This window comes from Eriocheir sinensis, chromosome 36, assembly GCF_024679095.1.
Source record: "Eriocheir sinensis breed Jianghai 21 chromosome 36, ASM2467909v1, whole genome shotgun sequence".
NCBI classification, from domain to species: Eukaryota; Metazoa; Arthropoda; class Malacostraca; order Decapoda; family Varunidae; genus Eriocheir; species Eriocheir sinensis.
In genome coordinates, this window is record NC_066544.1 from 6495697 (window position 1) to 6514519 (window position 18823).

An 18823-nucleotide genomic window follows, 5' to 3' on the forward strand; every position below is an offset into this window, starting at 1 on the left:
TAAATCTGTTAGAAGACCTCAAAATTACACACATCATACATCCATAGGATTTTTTTTGTTGTTGCAACTTTAATTTAATTTGTATTTGATATTATTAATATTATCTTGGTTATTAATCACTTTGGGTGTGAAAGCTCCGTTACTGTGACAACACTTTCCAAGGTGGCACGTTGCACGCCGAGAAGAAAACGGTCTGGTCTCATCTTAGAGTGGCTTCCAAGTCACATGTGGCACATTTGACATGTCACGCCACTCTTGTGTGAAAGGTCTGACTTGTTTGTACAGAGTTTCATTTTCAAGTGGCATGGCACGTGGTGTGTGACATGAGACGTGCCACTTTGGTGTGAAAGCTGTCTAACACTGCCTTGCTGCCTCCTGTGTTCTGGTATGTTTTACATTGAGAATAAAGGTCATGCAGTATGTAACAGTACAGAATTTGTGTTAAACGCACACACACAAAAAATGAAAACACTAGAGCGCGTGGTAGATCTGGTGGAAGCGAACGACAACAACAGACTGATGCTTGATGGGAGCTGGTGGCAGTGGTTTGCAGAAATGCTCTCGATTTAGTGGAATTTTCCTGCAAAATTGCATGGCCATTGTAGAATGAAATTTTCACGCTAAACTGAGCTTTCCGCTAAATAGTATTTTGCTAAATTGAGCTTTTACAGTAACTTTGCTTTTTGGCATTATTCTTTGCATAGTAAACAAGTTTTTTGTTTATTCAGATACCATATCAAACATTCTTGTAAAATTACTTTTTATATGTTAAGTAAGTAAAAGTGGAGCTAGTCTCGTAGTTTCAACACAGTTTTGCTCATTATCTATCTTGAGTTAAATAACTCACTCCATTGGTTGATACTTTTTATTCTGATGAATGTGACATGCTATTCATCATTCTGATAACTATTTCTTTTGCAAATTACTAGCTTTTGACATTCAAATAAGTAATTGGGTGGTGATGGGTTAATATTTTAGTGGTGGCAAGTGGCTGCTTTAGTGGAAATAGATTACTGTTCTTAGCAATTATAGGTTAATATCTGTTATGTTAAAATTAGATTCTGTTAGTAATAGGGGCAGGCAACTTCCGGCCCGCAGGACAGATCTGGCCCATGAAGGCCTAGTGTCCGGCCTGCCACCCTGCTCGGCATTAATATTGCAATCCAGCCCGCGAAACCCCAGAAAAAAAAGAAAAAAAACTGCCAAACAGCATCTGCTGGCAGATACTGTTTGACAACTCTGCGCCTCACTCTACCCTCGGATCCTGCCAGACGCCAGTGTCCGTTGGACTTTCGCATTGAGACTAGGTACGGCGCGGTTCCCACTATTCCGTTTTCACGTTTCCGTCGACATTAATGACGTCAAAATGACGCCACCAAAACAGCGGCCACTCGGCACGGATGATCCACTCTGTCAGTCCATCGCTCACCATTTGTTGACAAACATATGGACAGCATTAACCACAACGACATCTTGTATATGTTATTTTGTAGCTAAGTACTTCCATTTCATATTTTCATGATAAGTAGAATATTCAACATCACTGGACTGGCACCACCACCCCAACCCCTGATCCAAAAGTTAACTTGAGTTCATCCCTGGATGTGCTCCGCACGGGGCACGGGTCACTGATTTGTATGTTTTTCAATAAAATTCTTGTATAATGTATTGTATATAGTCACTTTGGGGATTTCGTTTGTCACTCCGGCCCGCGGCCTGCTCCCAAAAGTCTCATCTGGCCCTCACTCTGAAAAGGTTGCCCGCCCCTGTGTTAGTTCAAGAGTACACAGTGTGAGAGCATGGTTCATTGGTGACCTGGCCTGCTGTCTTCATATATATGGGTATAATTCTTGAGTTTTAATACCTTTTGCTCTCTCTCTGTCAGAGGTGTAACAGTATGGGAAGTCTTCAATCTGACATTGGGGAGTTGGCTCACCACTTGAAGCAGGAGAAGCTCTTCTTGGAGGCAGAGAAACAACAGATACAACAGCTCAATGAAAAAGTGAGTAAAATACGTATTCAGTACATACTGTAACGCCTGAATTTCCGCTAAACTATATACCCACACGATCACTGCGTGTCACGAAACACACAAGAAACTAATCCAGACTGGGAAAGGTTTTGCCAGTGCTGGGGATTGAACCCATGACCAGCAAGATAGGAAAACCACTCCATAACCAGTCAGCCAAAGAGTTACCCCACTCACTAAGTGAGTCATGGGAGGCTCGCCCGTCAGGTGGGTCTCGGCACCACAATACTATGAGGTCTGATGATAGAAACCAAGTTGAATGACTGTCAGTTGCAACCTTGTGTGTGTACTTGCACTCAGTTATAGAATAAAGACATTCTAGAACTTCAGTGGCTGGTCATTCAGTGTTAGGTCCTCTGGATTTTTATCTCAGTTGTCAGCAGGGTTAGCTCTTAGTTGTCTCAGATTGTATTTTCTGCTTAAAAATACACCTATCATAGATACCTTATTGTTTTGCTCGGGATCACAATAAATCTCCATTGAGAAATAATGACTATATTATGCAAGATATTCCTCCCTTTTTAGGCTTTTGTTAGTTTGCCATTATTGCTTTGGTTGTCTATTAAGTTTAATAAAAGGTATATATGACATCCATTATGGAGTTCCTACCAAGGAAGGTTAACCAACTTAGAGTGAAGTAAGTAATCTTCTGTGGTGGCATCACTAATACTATGGCACAGGAGGCAAGGAAAGCTAATATCTGAAACACAGCTAACAGTCCACTTCTCCACACCCACCAGGTAAGGAAGACCATTGAGCGGGCTTACCATGCCTCCTGGGTGCGAGGGGAGCAACAGAGGAACTACCATGACTTGGTGCTGCAGCCACACTCCTCCCCGCCTGCTTGCTGCCAGCGGGCCAACCTGCTCAACCAACTCAAGTTTGTTGATGGATACAAGGTTCTGGGATTCAATGTGAGTACCTGCTCAAATGGATAGGATAAAATGCAGATTTTTTATTTTTTATTATTTTATTTTTTTTACAGCACAGGAAACAGCTCCAGGGCAAAAAAAGGAGACAATAATGAAAAAAGCCTGCTACTTACTGCTCCTTTAAAATGCATTCAGAGTGGCTGAAAGAGAGGTCAATTTCAGGAGGAGAAGTGTCCTGATACCCTCCTCTTGAAAGAGTTCAAGTCGTAGGCTGGAGGAAATACAGATGAAGGGAGATTGTTCCAGAATTTACCTGCGTGAGGGATGAAAGAGTGAAGATGTTGGTTAACTCGTGCGTAAGGGATATGGACAGTAAAGGGATGAGCTTGAGTAGAAAGTTGTGTGCGGCGAGGCCACGGGAGGGGGGGAGGCATGCAGTTAGCAAGTTCAGAAGAGCAGTGAGCATGAAAATATCAATAGAAGATAGAAAAAGAGGCAACATGGTGGTAGAATTTGAGAGGTACAAGACTATCAGTAAGAGGAGGAGAGTTGATGAGACGAAGAGCCTTTGACTCCACTCTGTCCAAGAGAGCTGTGTGAGTGGAGCCCCCCTACACGTGAGATGCATACTCATATGATGGCAGACAAGGCCCCTTTATATGGATAGCAACTGTGCAGGGGAGAAGAACTGGCGGAGACGATACATAACGCCCAACCTTGAGGAAACTGATTTAGTGAGAGAGGAGATGTGAAGTTTCCAGTTAAGAGTTTGAGTTAAGGATAGACCGTGGATGTTTAGTGTAGAAGAAGGTGACAGCTGAGTGTTGAAGAATAGGGGATAGGTGTTTGGAAAATTGTGTTGAGTTTATTGGTGGAGAAATTGGGTTTTTGAGGAGGCATTAAAGGACACAAGGTTCCTTTTACCCCAATTGGATATGATAGCAAGGTCTGAAGTTAAGTGCTCTTTAGTCTCCAGTCTGGAGTCCTGTAATTCCTGTTGAGAGGGTCTGCTGTTGACATAAGTTGAATAATGCAGAGTGGAGTCATCAGCGTATGAGTGGATAGGACAGTTTGTTATGGAAAGATCATTGATGAATAACAGGAAGAGAGTGGGTAATAGTACAGAGCCCTGTGGGACACCACTGTTGATAGGTTTAGGGGAAGAACAGTGACTGTCTACCACAGCAGAGATAAAACGGCCGGAAAGGAAACTGGAGATAAAGGAACAGAGAGAAGGATAGAATCCATATGAGGGCAGTTTAGAAAGCAAAGAGTTGTGCCAGACTCTATCGAAAGCTTTCGATATGTCTAGCGCAACTGAGAAAGTTTCACTGAAACAGCTAAGAGAGGATGACCAAGAGTCAGTAAAGAGAGCAAGAAGATCGCCAGTAGAACGCCCCTTGCAGAACCCATACTGGTGATCAGATTGAAGATTAGAAGTGGAAAGGTGCTTTTGAATCTTTCGGTTAAGGATTGATTCAAAAGCTTTAGATAAACAGGAAAGTAGGTATAGGGCGGTAGTTTAAGGGATTGGAACGTTCACCTTTATTAGGTACAGGTTATATGAAGGCGTACTTCCAGCAGGAAGGAGAGGTAGATGTTGATAGGCAGAGGCAAAAGAGTTTGACCAGGAAGGGTGAATGAGTCACACAGAATGAGTCATCATTGGTTTTGTAATATAGAAAGCACTGTTGATAGTATTAACTTCTATGAATTTTCCTGATGCAGTTTTATCCGTATTTGGATAAATCCTCTTAGATTAATCAGTTGTTGAATTCATGAAACTGGAGAATGTGAGATATACTGTGTAAGACAAGTGAGAAAAGAGAATATAAATTATAAAAAATAAATTTCAAATTTGTTGATGATGGTGATAATCATTTCACTAATTGGTGACAGTTGCTTGCAGTATAAGCAAATTAGGGAGTAAAAAAGTCTGTGTCGCTAATGTGATTGTATTCTTGACAAAGCTAGTCGAGGAAAAGCTAGTTCCCAACCTTAGTATGGGTTTCAGAGGCTGTGTTCCCTTGTTTTTTGGGAATAACTCGTAACAAAATGTTGGATTAGGTTCATATTTTGCCAGAGATTGTTTCAGGGGTCCTGCTAATTTTTGTCACTGTCATTTATCAACAAAAGTGAATGATTAAGGCACTTCCCTTCTATAGGTAACTTAAAATTCCTTGTCAAAGAACTGTCCTCCAGTATAAATGTATCATGATGTCGCTGTGATGTCACTCCCTGGGCTCCACCGCATAGTTACCTTCCACCTCACTGACATGCAATAAATGAACACTGAATGCAACCAATGGTACAGGAATTATGGGAAATTGAAGTAAAAAAGAAAATATTTGATAACACTGGATAAGTACAGTAATGCTGTCAGTGGCAGGAGCGGCAGTGTCACCTGTCAGTGAGGTGAAGGTAACTATGGGGCGGAGCCTAGGGAGTGACGTCACAGCGATGTCATGACACGTTCGTGCTGGAGGACAGCTCTTTGACACGGAATTTTGCGTTACGTATAGAAGGGAAATGCCTTCATTATTTTTTGTTAATAAACGACAATGACTAATTAGCAGGAGGCCTGAAACAATCTCTGACAAAATATGAACCTAATCCAACACTTTGTTACAGAATTATTCCCCAAAAATGAGGGAACACGGCCTCTGAAACCCATAGAATATACCTGTGACATTGTCATTACTTCTTGTTACCTTTTACAATAAGCGATGACAAACAGAATTTACAGAAATGTTTTGAATCATCATATCTCACTGCTGAAATTTGAGTTGTATATGGCTGGAAAATTTAATAACTACAATAATCTTTTTATTTTAAAATGTTTTATTTTGGTAATCAGAGACACTTGTTTTCGTAATGACAGGATTCATTCCCCTTCAGGAATCCCTGTATGGGGACCTGCTGGCAGGCCTCCGGGAAAACCCTCGGCTGTTGGCAAGATGTCTGGTGCTGGGGGAGAAGCAGAGTCAGGAGGCAATGCAGATGGCAGCTAGGACAGTGTTTGCCTCCATCTACGCTAACTGTCTCCTGCCTGACGATGAGACATACACCCTTAACCTTCTGAAGTGAGTTGCTCCCCAGGTACTGAGACACCCCTGTCAGTGACTCAGTATAATTTGTTTTATTTATATTACTCACAGGTAAGAAAATTTTATGAGTTAAGAACATTGCTCAGTTGGCTATTGGCCAGTTTGTGGATTTTCCTCGCCTTGTTGCTTGTGCATCTGACAACGTGAACCTGGACACTTGCGTTAGTGTCGTCGCTTCTCTGCGGGAGGAATTTGCCTTCCATTCCGCAGGAGTCAGGCCGCTGGCTGCAGACTTCAAGCTTTTCACCACTCCCTTTGACTTCCCCATGGACGACACCCCTGCCCACCTGCAGATGGAGTTGGAGGATTTGCAGTGCAATGATGAACTGAAGGGGAAGTTCCGCACCTCTTCTCCGCTGTCCTTCCGTGACCTCGTCCTCCCTTCTAGCAATTTTCCAAAATGCATTGTGCATGTTCAACGCATCGTGGCCATGTTTTGCAGCACCTACTGTTGCGAACAGCTTTTCTCCAAAATGAAGTACACGAAGTCTCACCTTCACTCCCAGCTCTCGGACTGCCACCTCAGCGACATTCTTCTGTTGTCTACCTCATCCATCAAGCCAGACATTGAAACACTTATTCATGGCAAGCAGCACCAGCCGTCTCACTGATTTGTATGTTTTCAATAAAATTCTTGTATAATGTATTGTATATAGTCACTTTGGGGATTTTGTTTGTCACTCTGTCCCACAGCCTGCTCCCAAAAGTCTCATCTGGCCCTCACTCTGTAAAGGTTGCCCGCCCCTGCTGTAGAGGAACTATCCAAGTGAATCAAGAATGAACTCTTGGGGGCAGTATGGGCCAAGAAGAGATGCCCCCACTATAAATACTTACCTGGGTCATGACAGGCTTGGGCCAACCACCAGGCCCCTAAAGGAAGCCTACCGGTCACCATAGCTTTAGGCCAGAACGTAAAAAAAGAAAGAGAGAAAAAAAATATATATAATAATAATAACAATAATAATAATAATAATAATAATATCACATCCTCTGTCTCTCCTTCTATTTCCTTCAAGCATCATATTATTTAAGCAGTGTTGCATTATTTGTGTAAATGGTGATAAAGTTTAGATATGGGTGATGTCACATTAATTTGCATAGTTTAAAGTTGTGGAAAACATGAAGCCTGTATGAATGTGTAGATGTTTATGAAAGGTGATCAGGTAATTTTCTATTGTAATTACATAAGGATTAAGTGAGGCTGAAAGATACTTGACCCTTGAAGTAATGTTGAAATCCTCTCTTGCTTGTCAGGCACCTGATGGAGCTGCAGCTGGCCACCTCAGAGACTCCGCGGCGCCTCCTGCGTCACGGCTCCTGTGCCTTCAGTCAGATCTACCAGGCCTATGTGGACTCCCTGCCCCAGGCCAAGGTGTGGCACCCCTAGCACACCATAAAAGAGAACATTTATTACTGATTTCCTAAAGATGAATTTTTTTTTCAAGAAAAATAAAAAAGCCTGTTGTCTGTTTTCATTTCAGTACCTCATAGCTTGCCTCAAGAATTTATTTTGCATATTTCATGATAGTTTTGTTGCACATGTGCCATTCAGCAAGCTTTTATTCAGCTGCCTTTCATTTCAAACTTCTCACTAGAGAGTCTCAACACACTGTAACTCTGTCCCAGGTGTTTCTGACGGCCGCCCTCCACCAACCCATCATGCAACTTCTCATGGAGGATGAACTCTTCCTTGATGTAGACCCTTCTAAAGCTGCTGGTCGCTTCTTGCCTGAGGAGCGCACCCGCAGGTTTGGGAAAGAAGGAACGCCAGAGTACGATGCTGCCTTGGCCAAGTACCGAGCATGGACCATCACCAAGCTGGTCAAAATCACTGAGAGGTAAACAAGCAAGGGTTACACATAGAGAAAAAAGAAGATAGAAAGGAATTATGTATTAAGAAATGCATTGATTATTTTAATGAAATAACTATTGACTTAATTTTTTTTAAACTTCTGGAAAAAAGTGAAAAATTACTCATAAGTTGGTAATGTGCAGACTTCTATAGATCCAAACCCAGCATAGCAGCATGCCACTGTGACATTAAAATAAGTTATAAGAAGTTTTTGTTGTAACAGGCAGATGTTTCCTTACAGATTCATAGAAAGCATCAAGGAGGCGATGAACTGCTTCCCACCACAACTGTCGTGGCTTGTCCGAGTCCTCTATGAGGTTCTCCTCACAGCGAAGAGGACTGACACGAGGGAGGTCAGCGCCATCTGTGTTGACTTGGTGTTTGCCTTCTTTCTGTGCCCTGCCATGGTCACCCCAGAGCCGTATGGGATCTGTGATGCTCCCATATCACACATCTCCAGTTTTAATCTAATGCAGGTAAGACTGGTCCTGATTGTTCGTCTAAATATATTTTCTTATTATTTGAAAGTTTTAGTTTGTTTCTTGCCTGTTTTTGCATTGTATGGCAGTGATTGTGGCTGTGGGGGATGCTAGGAGAGTAACTGTGATGGGTGAGGAGAATGAAAGGAGCTTCACAAGAGAGGAGGTGCAAGTGGCATTTGGGAAAATGAAAGCGGGAAAAGCCCTGGGTTGGATGGGTGTCATGGAGAATGTCTGAAAAAAGGTGGAATCAGGATTGTGGAATGGTTGGTGAGGCTGTTCAACGTGTGTTTCAGAAAGGGGTCCATCCCCTTGGAGTGGAAGAGTGCATGTGTAGTGCCACTGTATAAAGGTAAAGGTGATAAGTATGAGTGTGGTAGTTTTAGGGGTATCAGTTTGTTGAGCATGGTTGGCAAGGTGTATGAGAGAGTATTGATTGATAGGGTCTGATGGGGGACAGAGTGTATGGTTGGTGAGGAGCAGTGTGGGTTTAGGAGTGGCAGAGGGTGCATGGATCAGGTGTTTGCGGTAAGGCAGGTGTTTAGGTAAAGGTAAGGAAGTGCTCTTGGCCTTTATGGTCCTGGAGAAAGCCTATGATAGAGGTGATAGGGAGGCATTATGGAGTGTAATGCAGATGTATGGAATAGGAGGTAGGTTATTGGCTGCAGTGAAAAGGTTTTATAGGAATAGTAGGGCATGTGTGAGAGTTGGTAAAGGTGAGAGTGATTGGTTCGAGGTGAATGTGGGGTTGCGGCAAGGTTGTGTGATGTCACCGTGGCTGTTTAACATGTACATGTATGGAGTAGTGAGGGAAATGAATGCAAGAGTTCAAGGTGAGGGCTTGGCACTGTTGGCACTGGTGAGTGAAAATGAAAGGGAGTGGGAGATAAGCCAGTTGTTATTTGCGGATGACACTGCCCTTGTGGCGGAGTGTGAGGAGGGCCTACAAAAGCTGGTGACAAGAGTTTGGCAGAGTGTGTGAAAGAAGAAAGTTGAGAGTGAATGTGGGAAAAAGTAAGGTTATGAGTTGTGTAAGGGATGCTGATGGTGGCAGAATGAATGTGAGGCTGAATGGGGAGCTGCTGGGGGAAGTTGAAAGCTTCAAGTATCTGGGGTCGCATGTAGCAGTAAATGGGAGAGTGGCTGTGGAGGTTGGAAACAGAGTGAAAGAAGCGAGTAAATGTATGGGTGGAATGAAGAGTGTATTGAGAAACAGCATTAGGGATGAATGCAAAGAGAAGGCTTTATGAGGGAGTAGTTGTGCCCACAGCTTTGTATGGGGCCGAAACGTGGAATGTGAGACAGGACGAGAAGAAGAGGTTGGATGTGTTTGAGATGAGGTGCCTGAGGAGTATGGTAGGTGTAACGAGAATGGACAGAGTGAGAAATGAGGATGTGAGGCAGAGAACAGAAGTGGTGAGAAAGCTGTCTGAAAGGGTGGATCAGAGAGTGCTGAGTTGGTATGGGCATATGGTAAGAATGAGTGAGGAATGTCTGAAAAGAGGGTGTGGAAGGCTGAAGTGAGTGGGGTGAGAGTGAGAGGAAGGCCTAGAAGAGGTTGGATGGAGGGAGTGGAAAGAGCGCTGGGTGTGTGAGGTTTGTCAGTAGAGCAAGGAAGGGAGAGTGAAAGAGATAGGTGTGAATGGAAAGCAATTGTAGATGGGTAAATGGTGACACAGGAACAGGGGGTTGCCTTACACTTGAACCTGCGCAGGTGGGGAAAGTGTTAGTGGGGTACGGTGGATGAAGCGGTGGGGGTAAACCAGTTTTTGCTGTCGGGTCTCACTGTGGAAGGTTCCCCGTAACTGTGCTGTATGTGGCCCGCGTGTGGTACAGGAACAGTGAGTACTCTAAAGCCCCTCGGGACCAAGTTGGCATGAATGGTTGTGTGGGTGTGTGAGTGAAAGAGCATCTGCCGGGAGTGGGCCACCCCCTTGGAATGGGGGACATTGGCCAAAGTCTATAGATAGATAGATAGATAGATAAATTTCTTGGGTACAGTCATCAGCAAAACTTTGAAGATGATTTGAGACTCTTGATGATGGCTGCCCTGTTGCCAAGTGCATTTATGATACAATCTGCTCTGAGGTGCTTATGATTCAGGAGGTTGAGGGGTGAAGCACTTTATTTCTCATCAGTTATTTTGACTTTCTTCCACTAAGTGCATTTGTTTATGTTATTGCTGTTTCAAATGGAAAAGTGGTAAATTAGGAGTGAGAGAGGATGGAAGTCATGACTTCATTAAGAAGTGAAAGATATTTTCTGCACGGACCTTGGAAAATAAAGGCAAGAGCAACTGGGTAAGGGAGGAGTATAATGCAGCATGCATTGAATCTAAAACAGGAGAGTGTACATGTGGGAAGGGAAAATGTAATTGAGAGTGGATTGGGAGGATTAACCCTTTCCATATGGTGACGCAGACATCGGCATCACAGTATAGAAAGGGTTAAGAGGAAATGGAAGAGGATTAATCCTCTTCTAAACCTCTTAATCCTCTTCTAAACCTTTTAATCCTCTTCCATTTCCTCTTAAGAGGTTTAGAAGAGGATTAACCCCTTCACTCCGGTGACGCCGATGTCGGCGTCCAACGGCGTCACCGTATGGAAAGGGTTAAAGGTCTATGACTTCATCATGAGAAAGTGAGAAGTTGGTAGTACAGGTGCATCATCAGTCTGTCAATTCCCTTGGTTCCAAAACCCTGCCAGATTAACCAGTGTCCATGATAATAAAGTGGGGAAGGAGGAGAAGGGATTTGTGTAAACATTGACTATGAGTAGAAGAGAGCATACCACGAGTGAGTGGTTGCACTGGGAGATCTAAATGGAACACTTTGTAAGGGCCCAGTGGACAGCAGCAAGAGAAGGTAGGTGTGTTGGTGCTCCTGGAGTGAATGGTTGTGGAACAATGTTGAAAGATATGTTTCAGGAAAGGAGTTTGTCCATTATTTACTAATTTTTCGGACTTACAGTTAAAAGAATATGACCAGTAGTATTGATTAAATATTGTATAAAAATCTTTACTATTTTTGTTTGTTACATTATTTTCTTTTCAGATTGCTCAAATTTTGCAAGTGTTGGCCATGAGCCGGTGGGAACCTCACGACACAAGGCTGTCTGACCTGTACTCCCACTTTGACAAGGAGGTGAGCCAAGGCCTGGTTTGTCTGACCTTCTGTGTGTTCAGTGCTGTATGTTGGCAGAAGTTAAGCAAGTTGTTGCTTGAGGCCTCACAATAAGCTTTGGGCTCATTAAAGTTGTGTCACTGTATACACACCCCTTTCCCCTGAGTATGAAAGCTAAGGTACTATGTGGTACTGTGAGGTACTGCTTGACACAAACAACCTTGGCTTTGGAAACTCTTGATAATACACCAGCATATCCAATAGTGTTGCTTATGCATTTGATAGCAGCCATTGTATTATTCATTTCCATATCTAGCAGACCCATGAATGCTGACAAATTTCTCTCCACCTTTACCATGAAATATTTTTTGAAATATTGATATATGTTGTGACCGTATGTTGTGTTATCTAGCTTTTCAGTTATGTAAATCATCTGTACCCTTTATGGTTGGCTAATAGCAACTTTACTGCTTTTACAATTATTACTACTATATATTTTTTGCACCACATCCACACCACTAGTTACAAACATGTTGCTGTTTTTCTGCTCCTTGCTAACTGTTTGGTGATGCAGATGACGGCCAGTGTTGTTGACAGCATCTTGGAGGGTGGGGGAACAGAGGTCCCGCCACCAGCCTCCTGCCTCAACAGCCCCCTCAGCACCCTCATCCGCTCCTCTTGCCTCATCCCTGAGCCCCACCTGCAGTCCTTTGTTACCTTCCTGCAAACGGTGAGTCTACACGCTAGACTTGTCTGTATCTTTATCTATATATATTGTCATCATGATCATTAGCTTTTATTGTTCCACTGCAGGACATAGGTCTCTCCCAGGCATTTGATTCATATATGTCCTGTGCCTCTATTTTCTAATTTTAATGCAACTGTTTCATGAACTTCTTAATTTCATCACACCATCGGGTGAATGGCTTCCCCTCAGGTCTTTTTATATTTGTTATTTTCCAGTTTATCACTTTTTTCCATCTGTTGTCATCTCTTCTACATATATTATCCGACCATTGCCATTTCTTCATTTTAATTGCCCTTATTGTGTCAATTGCTTTAGTTGATTCATCCATTTGCAGTTTTTTCTCCCTTACATTAATACCTGGCATCAATATCTCCATCCATCTTTGGGCACTTCTGAAGTCCCTCTCCAGAGACTTGATCAATGTTCATGTGTCTGAACCATGTGTCATGACTGGGAGGAAGCTCTTAGTTTTATGCACAGTTGTAGAGAACCTTTCAGTATATTACCATGTTTTCCAAAAGAACTCCAGCTCAGTTTTATTTGTTTTTATTTCTTGTTCTAGTGAGGGATTGGATTGTATCAGTCATCCTGAGTAGATATATTTATGTTTCTAGAGCCTTGTATATGTCTTCAAGAATTCTACATTAGATTTCCTCTGTTAGCAAATCTCATTCAGCACCACCTATTTGTTTGATGAAACTTTAAACTCAGCTGCTCTTGTTCTTGCCAGTCTTGTAATTTTACCTTTCCTATCTTTTTAAACAGGTGATGGGTGAGCTGCCAGATGACGATCTGATGCGCAAGGACCTGGAGACTGTGGTTGGCCGTCTCAAGACTTCCCACCTATCCCCAGTCCCCTCCAGTAGCTCAGCCATCTCCACTCCTAACACCACTAAGAAGAACCTGCTGGGGCGTGTCAAGTCCAACAGGTGAGGTGACAGGGTAACTGTTTGCATTCTTTACTTTGTCCACATACAGTCATCCATAGTCTATGAGTCATCCCTTGATTTTTATGGGGGTTATGTTCCTGAGACTCCCCCCTACCTATCTTATCTATCTATATCTCTGATGCCTTGTTCCCTCCAGTGGGTGGCTACAACAAAAATGTCTGGAGGGAGGTTCCTGTGAAGGAACAGGATGTTGAAAAAATATATATATATATATATATATATATATATATATATATATATATATATATATATATATATATATATATATATATATATATATATATATATATATATATATATATATATATATATATATATATATATATATATATATATATATATATATATATATATATATATATATATATATATATATATATATATATATATACATATATATATATATATATATATATATATATATATATATATATATGTATATATATATATATATATATACACACACACACACACACACACACACACACACACACCAGGTATATGCGAGGGTTACGTTCTGCAAAAAGCTCGCATAATGTGAATTCGCATATATCGAACCTATCATCCCATTAATTATAGGGGGTTATGTTCCACGACCTGTTTTCGAACCCTCTAACTATTTATTATGGCACCTTTTCACAATACTAAAGCACTTAAGCAACAATAAAGCACATTAAGTACAGATAAACTGTAAAATATAGTGTGAAAATACATTGTAAACAAACAAAAAATTAGAAATTGTACTTTCTCAGTTTAGGATCAGAGGGAGGAAAAAGTTAATTATAGGCGAGGAAAGTGCGGGAAAACATTTGCACCCGCCGCCCCCTAGTGCGAGTTGGCCACCATACCTCACCAACCAGTTGCACTACCGCCGCTACTTGCATAATATTGAATTTTTCTCTCATAAAACGAATACTTGGCACATTTAGGTTAGTCGCATATGAGTGAATTCGCATATTTCAACTCAATATATATATAGATATAGATATATATATATATATATATATATATATATATAGATATATAGATATATATATATATATATATATATATATATATATATAATATATATATATATATATATATATATATATATATATATATATATATATATATATATATATATATATATATATATATATATATATATATATATATAGTTAGCTTCGCTAACTGGTAGTTCACTAACTTAAAAGTTAGCTTTGCTTACACTAAACCGCTAAACTGATAAAGAAATTAGTGGAAGCTAATGCTAACCGCTATCCACTAACTTTTTTATATGGATCTAGCTTCGGTTTAGTATTTTGGCTCTAAAACCCATAAAAACAGACCTAGTGAACTGAAATTTCAATATGTTGTAGCTTAGTTATAGAGCTTTCCAGAAGCTCTCCAGAAGTCTCCAGTTTATTCTAAATCCAAATATTCTACCCAGGATTTCCTGCAAATTTTCGCATTTTTTACTTTTTCCATAACTGACACTTATTTTTATTATTTTAAGTTTATTTCTTGTAAGGTGGAAAATATTGAATTCTTGTTATTAATGATTGATTGATTGATTGATTATTAAATCCCGAGTTCAAAAAGTTGGAAATGGAAGATGCATTACCCTAAGATTCCAAAAAGTTTCCCTAATTATTGTTTAATTACCCTACTTTAAGGCATAATTTACCCAAAAGTGGAACCCCTGGAATTATTGTGCCATGTGCCCACAATGGACAAGAACAAACCTTTAACCTGTATGTATTTTTTAGTGGACTTAAAGTTAGCAGAGGAGGAGCTACATTTAGCGGAAGCTAATTGGTCCGCTAACCGTTTCCAAAGTTAGCGAAAACGCTAATCAGCTAACGAAAAAGTTAGCTTTGCTAATTAACGGTTAGCGGATTAGCGCAGTGCCCACCACTGTGTATATATATATATATATATATATATATATATATATATATATATATATATATATATATATATATATATATATATATATATATATATATATTATATATATAATGAAAGTGACTTACAAAATTTGGTCATTGTTTTTTATAGTGTCTGTAAAAGGAGAAAGCTGAAAGTAAATGTCAACAAAAGTAAAGTGATGGTTTGTGAGTGAAGTAGAAGTGAGGTTGTAGATTTTGTATGCCCATATAGAGTGGGAATTGAATGTGAAAAAGAATGCAAAATAATTTTAAATGGTGAAGAAATGGAGGAAGTCAATGAGTTTAAGTACCTTGGATCAGTTATGTGTAAGCATGGTAGTATAGAGGGAAAGATAAGAGAAAGGGCATTGCAAGGAAGAAGGGTGGCAGGGTCTTTGGGACGAATCATGAATGGCAGAAGTGTGAGCATGGAAGTAAAGAGGGATTTGAGAAATACAATATTAGTACCTCACATATGCAAGTGAAACGTGGGCCTGGGATGAAAGTCAGAGGTCTAGAGTGCAGGCAGTGGAAATGAGTTATTTGAGGAGCGCTTGTGGTGTGAGTAGAATGGATGGAATGAGTAATGAAAGTTTGTACGAGTGTTTTGGAATGTGTCACGGGAGTGAAGGGAAGAAGTGTGGAGTGGTGGAAGAAGTGAAGCAACAGACTTTAAAGTGGTTTGGCCACATGGAGCGAATAGGGGAGAGTAAGATGACCAGAAGGGTGTATGTGAGTGAGATAGAGGGAGGGAATGTTAGAGGACGACCTCCAGTGAAATGGAGAGATAGGGTGCAGGAGTACGTTAGGGAGAGGGGGGAAAGATCTTTGAGAAACTTTGAGCAGGCAAGGAGAGAGTGTCTGGATAGAGAAAGTTGGAAACTCTTCTGCCATGGCCATCCTCTGGTGGGAGCTCCTAGGAACAGGCATCGATGAAATGATGATGATGATGATGATGATATATATATAGAGAGAGAGAGAGAGAGAGAGAGAGAGAGAGAGAGAGAGAGAGAGAGAGAGAGAGAGAGAGAGAGAGAGAGAGAGTGAGAGTGAGTGAGTGAGTGAGCAAGACTTTGGAAAACAACCTTTGTTACCCAGTTTGTTTGGATATACAAGTAATAAATGGATTACACATGCACATTTTACTACAGGGCAGTTGTAAAGAATTGCTATGAGGATGATGAATGTCATTTCTTTGTGTCCAGGATCAAGGCCAACAAGAGCCAAAGTGAGGGCAGTGGCGACTCAGATTCCCTAGGGTCACTACAGGACTCCACAGGGGGAAGCTCCACCCAGCTGCCAGGCCAAGGAAGTCTAGAGGATGGGGAATCAACGCAACCACCACTGGACTATGACACAGTTCTGGTCATCTCCCTCAACACATTCAGCCCCCCAGAGTGCCCAGGACTCATGGCTGAGGAGAAGGTCCTTTCTACAGTCCAGGTCAGTTGGGGTCTGGTGCATGTGCATATGAGGTGACTAGAGGCTGTAGCAAAGCCCTCCCTGAAAACATGGCTGACCGTTAGCAGTCCTATCATATGGAACAGATTCTATGGTTCATGTGATTCTATGACAACACAATATATAAAATCTATATTGTTTCATCATAATTTTGTCATTCCTTACTACTACATACTACTACTGTTAAATGTAGTCCATTTTGCTACATTGTTTTTTGCTTATTATTCTAGCAAGAAATATACACGTTTATGTTTTTTGTGTAAAATGTAACTAAAATGAAAGGGGAACATTGAGAAAAAAGGGACAGTGTGCAAAGCAGATTAGGTGTCCTCCATATAGCCATTACTGTAGTAAAACCATTTTACGAGTCTGTTTTGGCATTGGCCACTGGGGGTCTGTCCCTCCCTACCACACTGCCATATCTCATCATCATTCATTCACCATTTCATCGACGCCTGCTCCTAGGAGCTCCCACCAAGGGATGGCGGGACTGAACGGATAGCGAAACGGCCCCGCGTTCAGGAGGACGTGAGTTCAATCCCCAGCTGGTGCCACCAAGCTGTGATTTTTCAGCTGCCGCCGAGTGGCTTAAAACTACCCACATGCTGTCCAGAAGACCACCTATCAACCTGGACTCTAGATTCTAGGATTAAAGATGAGCTCCGGGAGGGCAGCATGAGCCAACGCAAGATGGCGCCGCTATAAACACTAGCCTGTGCCAGAACGGGCTGGGCCGACCACCAGGCCCCACTGGGAAGAAGCCTTGGACCGACCATCAAGAATCCAGGCTCCACCGGGAAGAAGCCTACTGGCGCAATAGGCCAAGACATAAAAAAAAAAGAAAAAAAAAGAAAGAAGAAGAAGAAGAAGAAGAGCTTCCAACTTTCTCTATCCAGACACTCCCTCCTTGCCTGCTCAAAGTTTCTCAAAGATCTCTCTCCCCTCTCCCTAACGTACTCTTGCACCCTCTCCCTCCATTTCACTGGAGGTCGTCCTCTAGCATTCCCTCCCTCTGTCTCACTCACATACACCTCTCTGGTCATCTTACTCTCATCCATTCGCTCCATGTGGCCAAACCACTTTAAAGTCTGTCACTTCACTTCTTCCACCACTCCACACTTCTTCCCTTCACCCCTGTGACACATTCCAAAACGCTCGTACACACTTTCATTACTCACTCCATCCATTCTGCTCACACCACAAGCACTCCTCAAATAACTCTGCCACATCTCTGTCTCCAATTACTGGATTAGAGTTGAGGTTGAAGTGTATACAGGCCTCGCCCTTATCTTCCAAGCTCGCTCTCTCTCTCTCTCTCTCTCTCTCTTCCTATTGTTTGCCGTCCTTCCCTAATCCTCCCTTCTTCCTCTTTCTTCCTCTTCCTCCTCGCTTTCACTCTGTCACTCACACTGGCAAATTTGTCAAGTGTTGTGGTATTTATACAAAATCATTGTTATTATCCTAAAAATCACTGAAATTTTATTATTTTTATTTTTATATATGTCAATTGGGGTTGTTCCGAGATGGGTCTGTGCAATTTTCAGCAGAATTCAAAGAATAATTTTTCAGTTTTTAGATTTTTTGCAGTTTTTCGACCCTTAAAAAAAATCGAAACTAGTCGTAAAGTTTTTATCCAGTTTACATGACTTTCTAACACCGTATACAACATTGTATTGCTTGCATTTGGAAGCCAGGTTTTTTGATAAGATATACCATTAATAAGAGTCAGAAAAAAAAAAAAAAATTTCCTCAAAAAAAATCCTACAAAAATTTTCATAACTAATGTTTGAAGATATATAGAACAAAACTTCGGCCCATAAATTTACATCTTTTTACGCTCTTTCTTTTGGTGAAAAAACTTTTTAGAGACATTCAGAACTTTTGAAGTTATTTCGCATTATGTGCGAGCAACTTTAGAATCGAGAAAAAGCCACTTTTCGTAATCGTGATCTATATCACTTTGTATGAACGGTGCTGGAGGCTGTATAGGTCTCAGAAAGTTTTCTGCATAAAGTATTACTCCTAGGCATCCGTTCCCCTTCTTTTACAAGGATATTATCCATTCAGGAGGTGCCAACTCCCCCTCAACACCAGGCTCGGATGTTGTAGTGGCTGTAGAGATTCCTCGTGTCTGTAGCTGCCTCCTCCTGGCAGCTATAGCACATTCTCTCCTCCTCTGGGCCTTCTTAGAAGGTCTTGGCAGGTTTTCAAGCACGAAAACTGCGAGATTTCTGCAGGGAAATGCTGTATACCCGCCCGTGACAAAGGCGGGTTGATAGCTGAGACGTGTG

At 41.4% G+C, this 18823-nt stretch overlaps 1 protein-coding gene across 4 annotated transcripts in view; it reads left to right on the plus strand.

The window, feature by feature from the left end:
• The window catches only part of LOC127007663 (GTPase-activating protein and VPS9 domain-containing protein 1-like), a 35042-nt gene that overhangs the window by 2175 nt on the left and 14044 nt on the right, over positions 1–18823 (plus strand). For all 4 annotated transcript variants that reach the window (XM_050878874.1, XM_050878873.1, XM_050878875.1 and 1 more), the window contains exons 2-11: positions 1886–2002; positions 2770–2943; positions 5800–5984; positions 7263–7380; positions 7635–7846; positions 8102–8336; positions 11392–11481; positions 12035–12190; positions 12974–13137; positions 16277–16514. In XM_050878874.1, coding sequence (XP_050734831.1) covers positions 1898–2002; positions 2770–2943; positions 5800–5984; positions 7263–7380; positions 7635–7846; positions 8102–8336; positions 11392–11481; positions 12035–12190; positions 12974–13137; positions 16277–16514 — 1677 coding nt within the window. In that variant the 5' untranslated portion in view covers positions 1886–1897. The remainder of the gene's footprint in view (positions 1–1885; positions 2003–2769; positions 2944–5799; positions 5985–7262; positions 7381–7634; positions 7847–8101; positions 8337–11391; positions 11482–12034; positions 12191–12973; positions 13138–16276; positions 16515–18823) is intronic.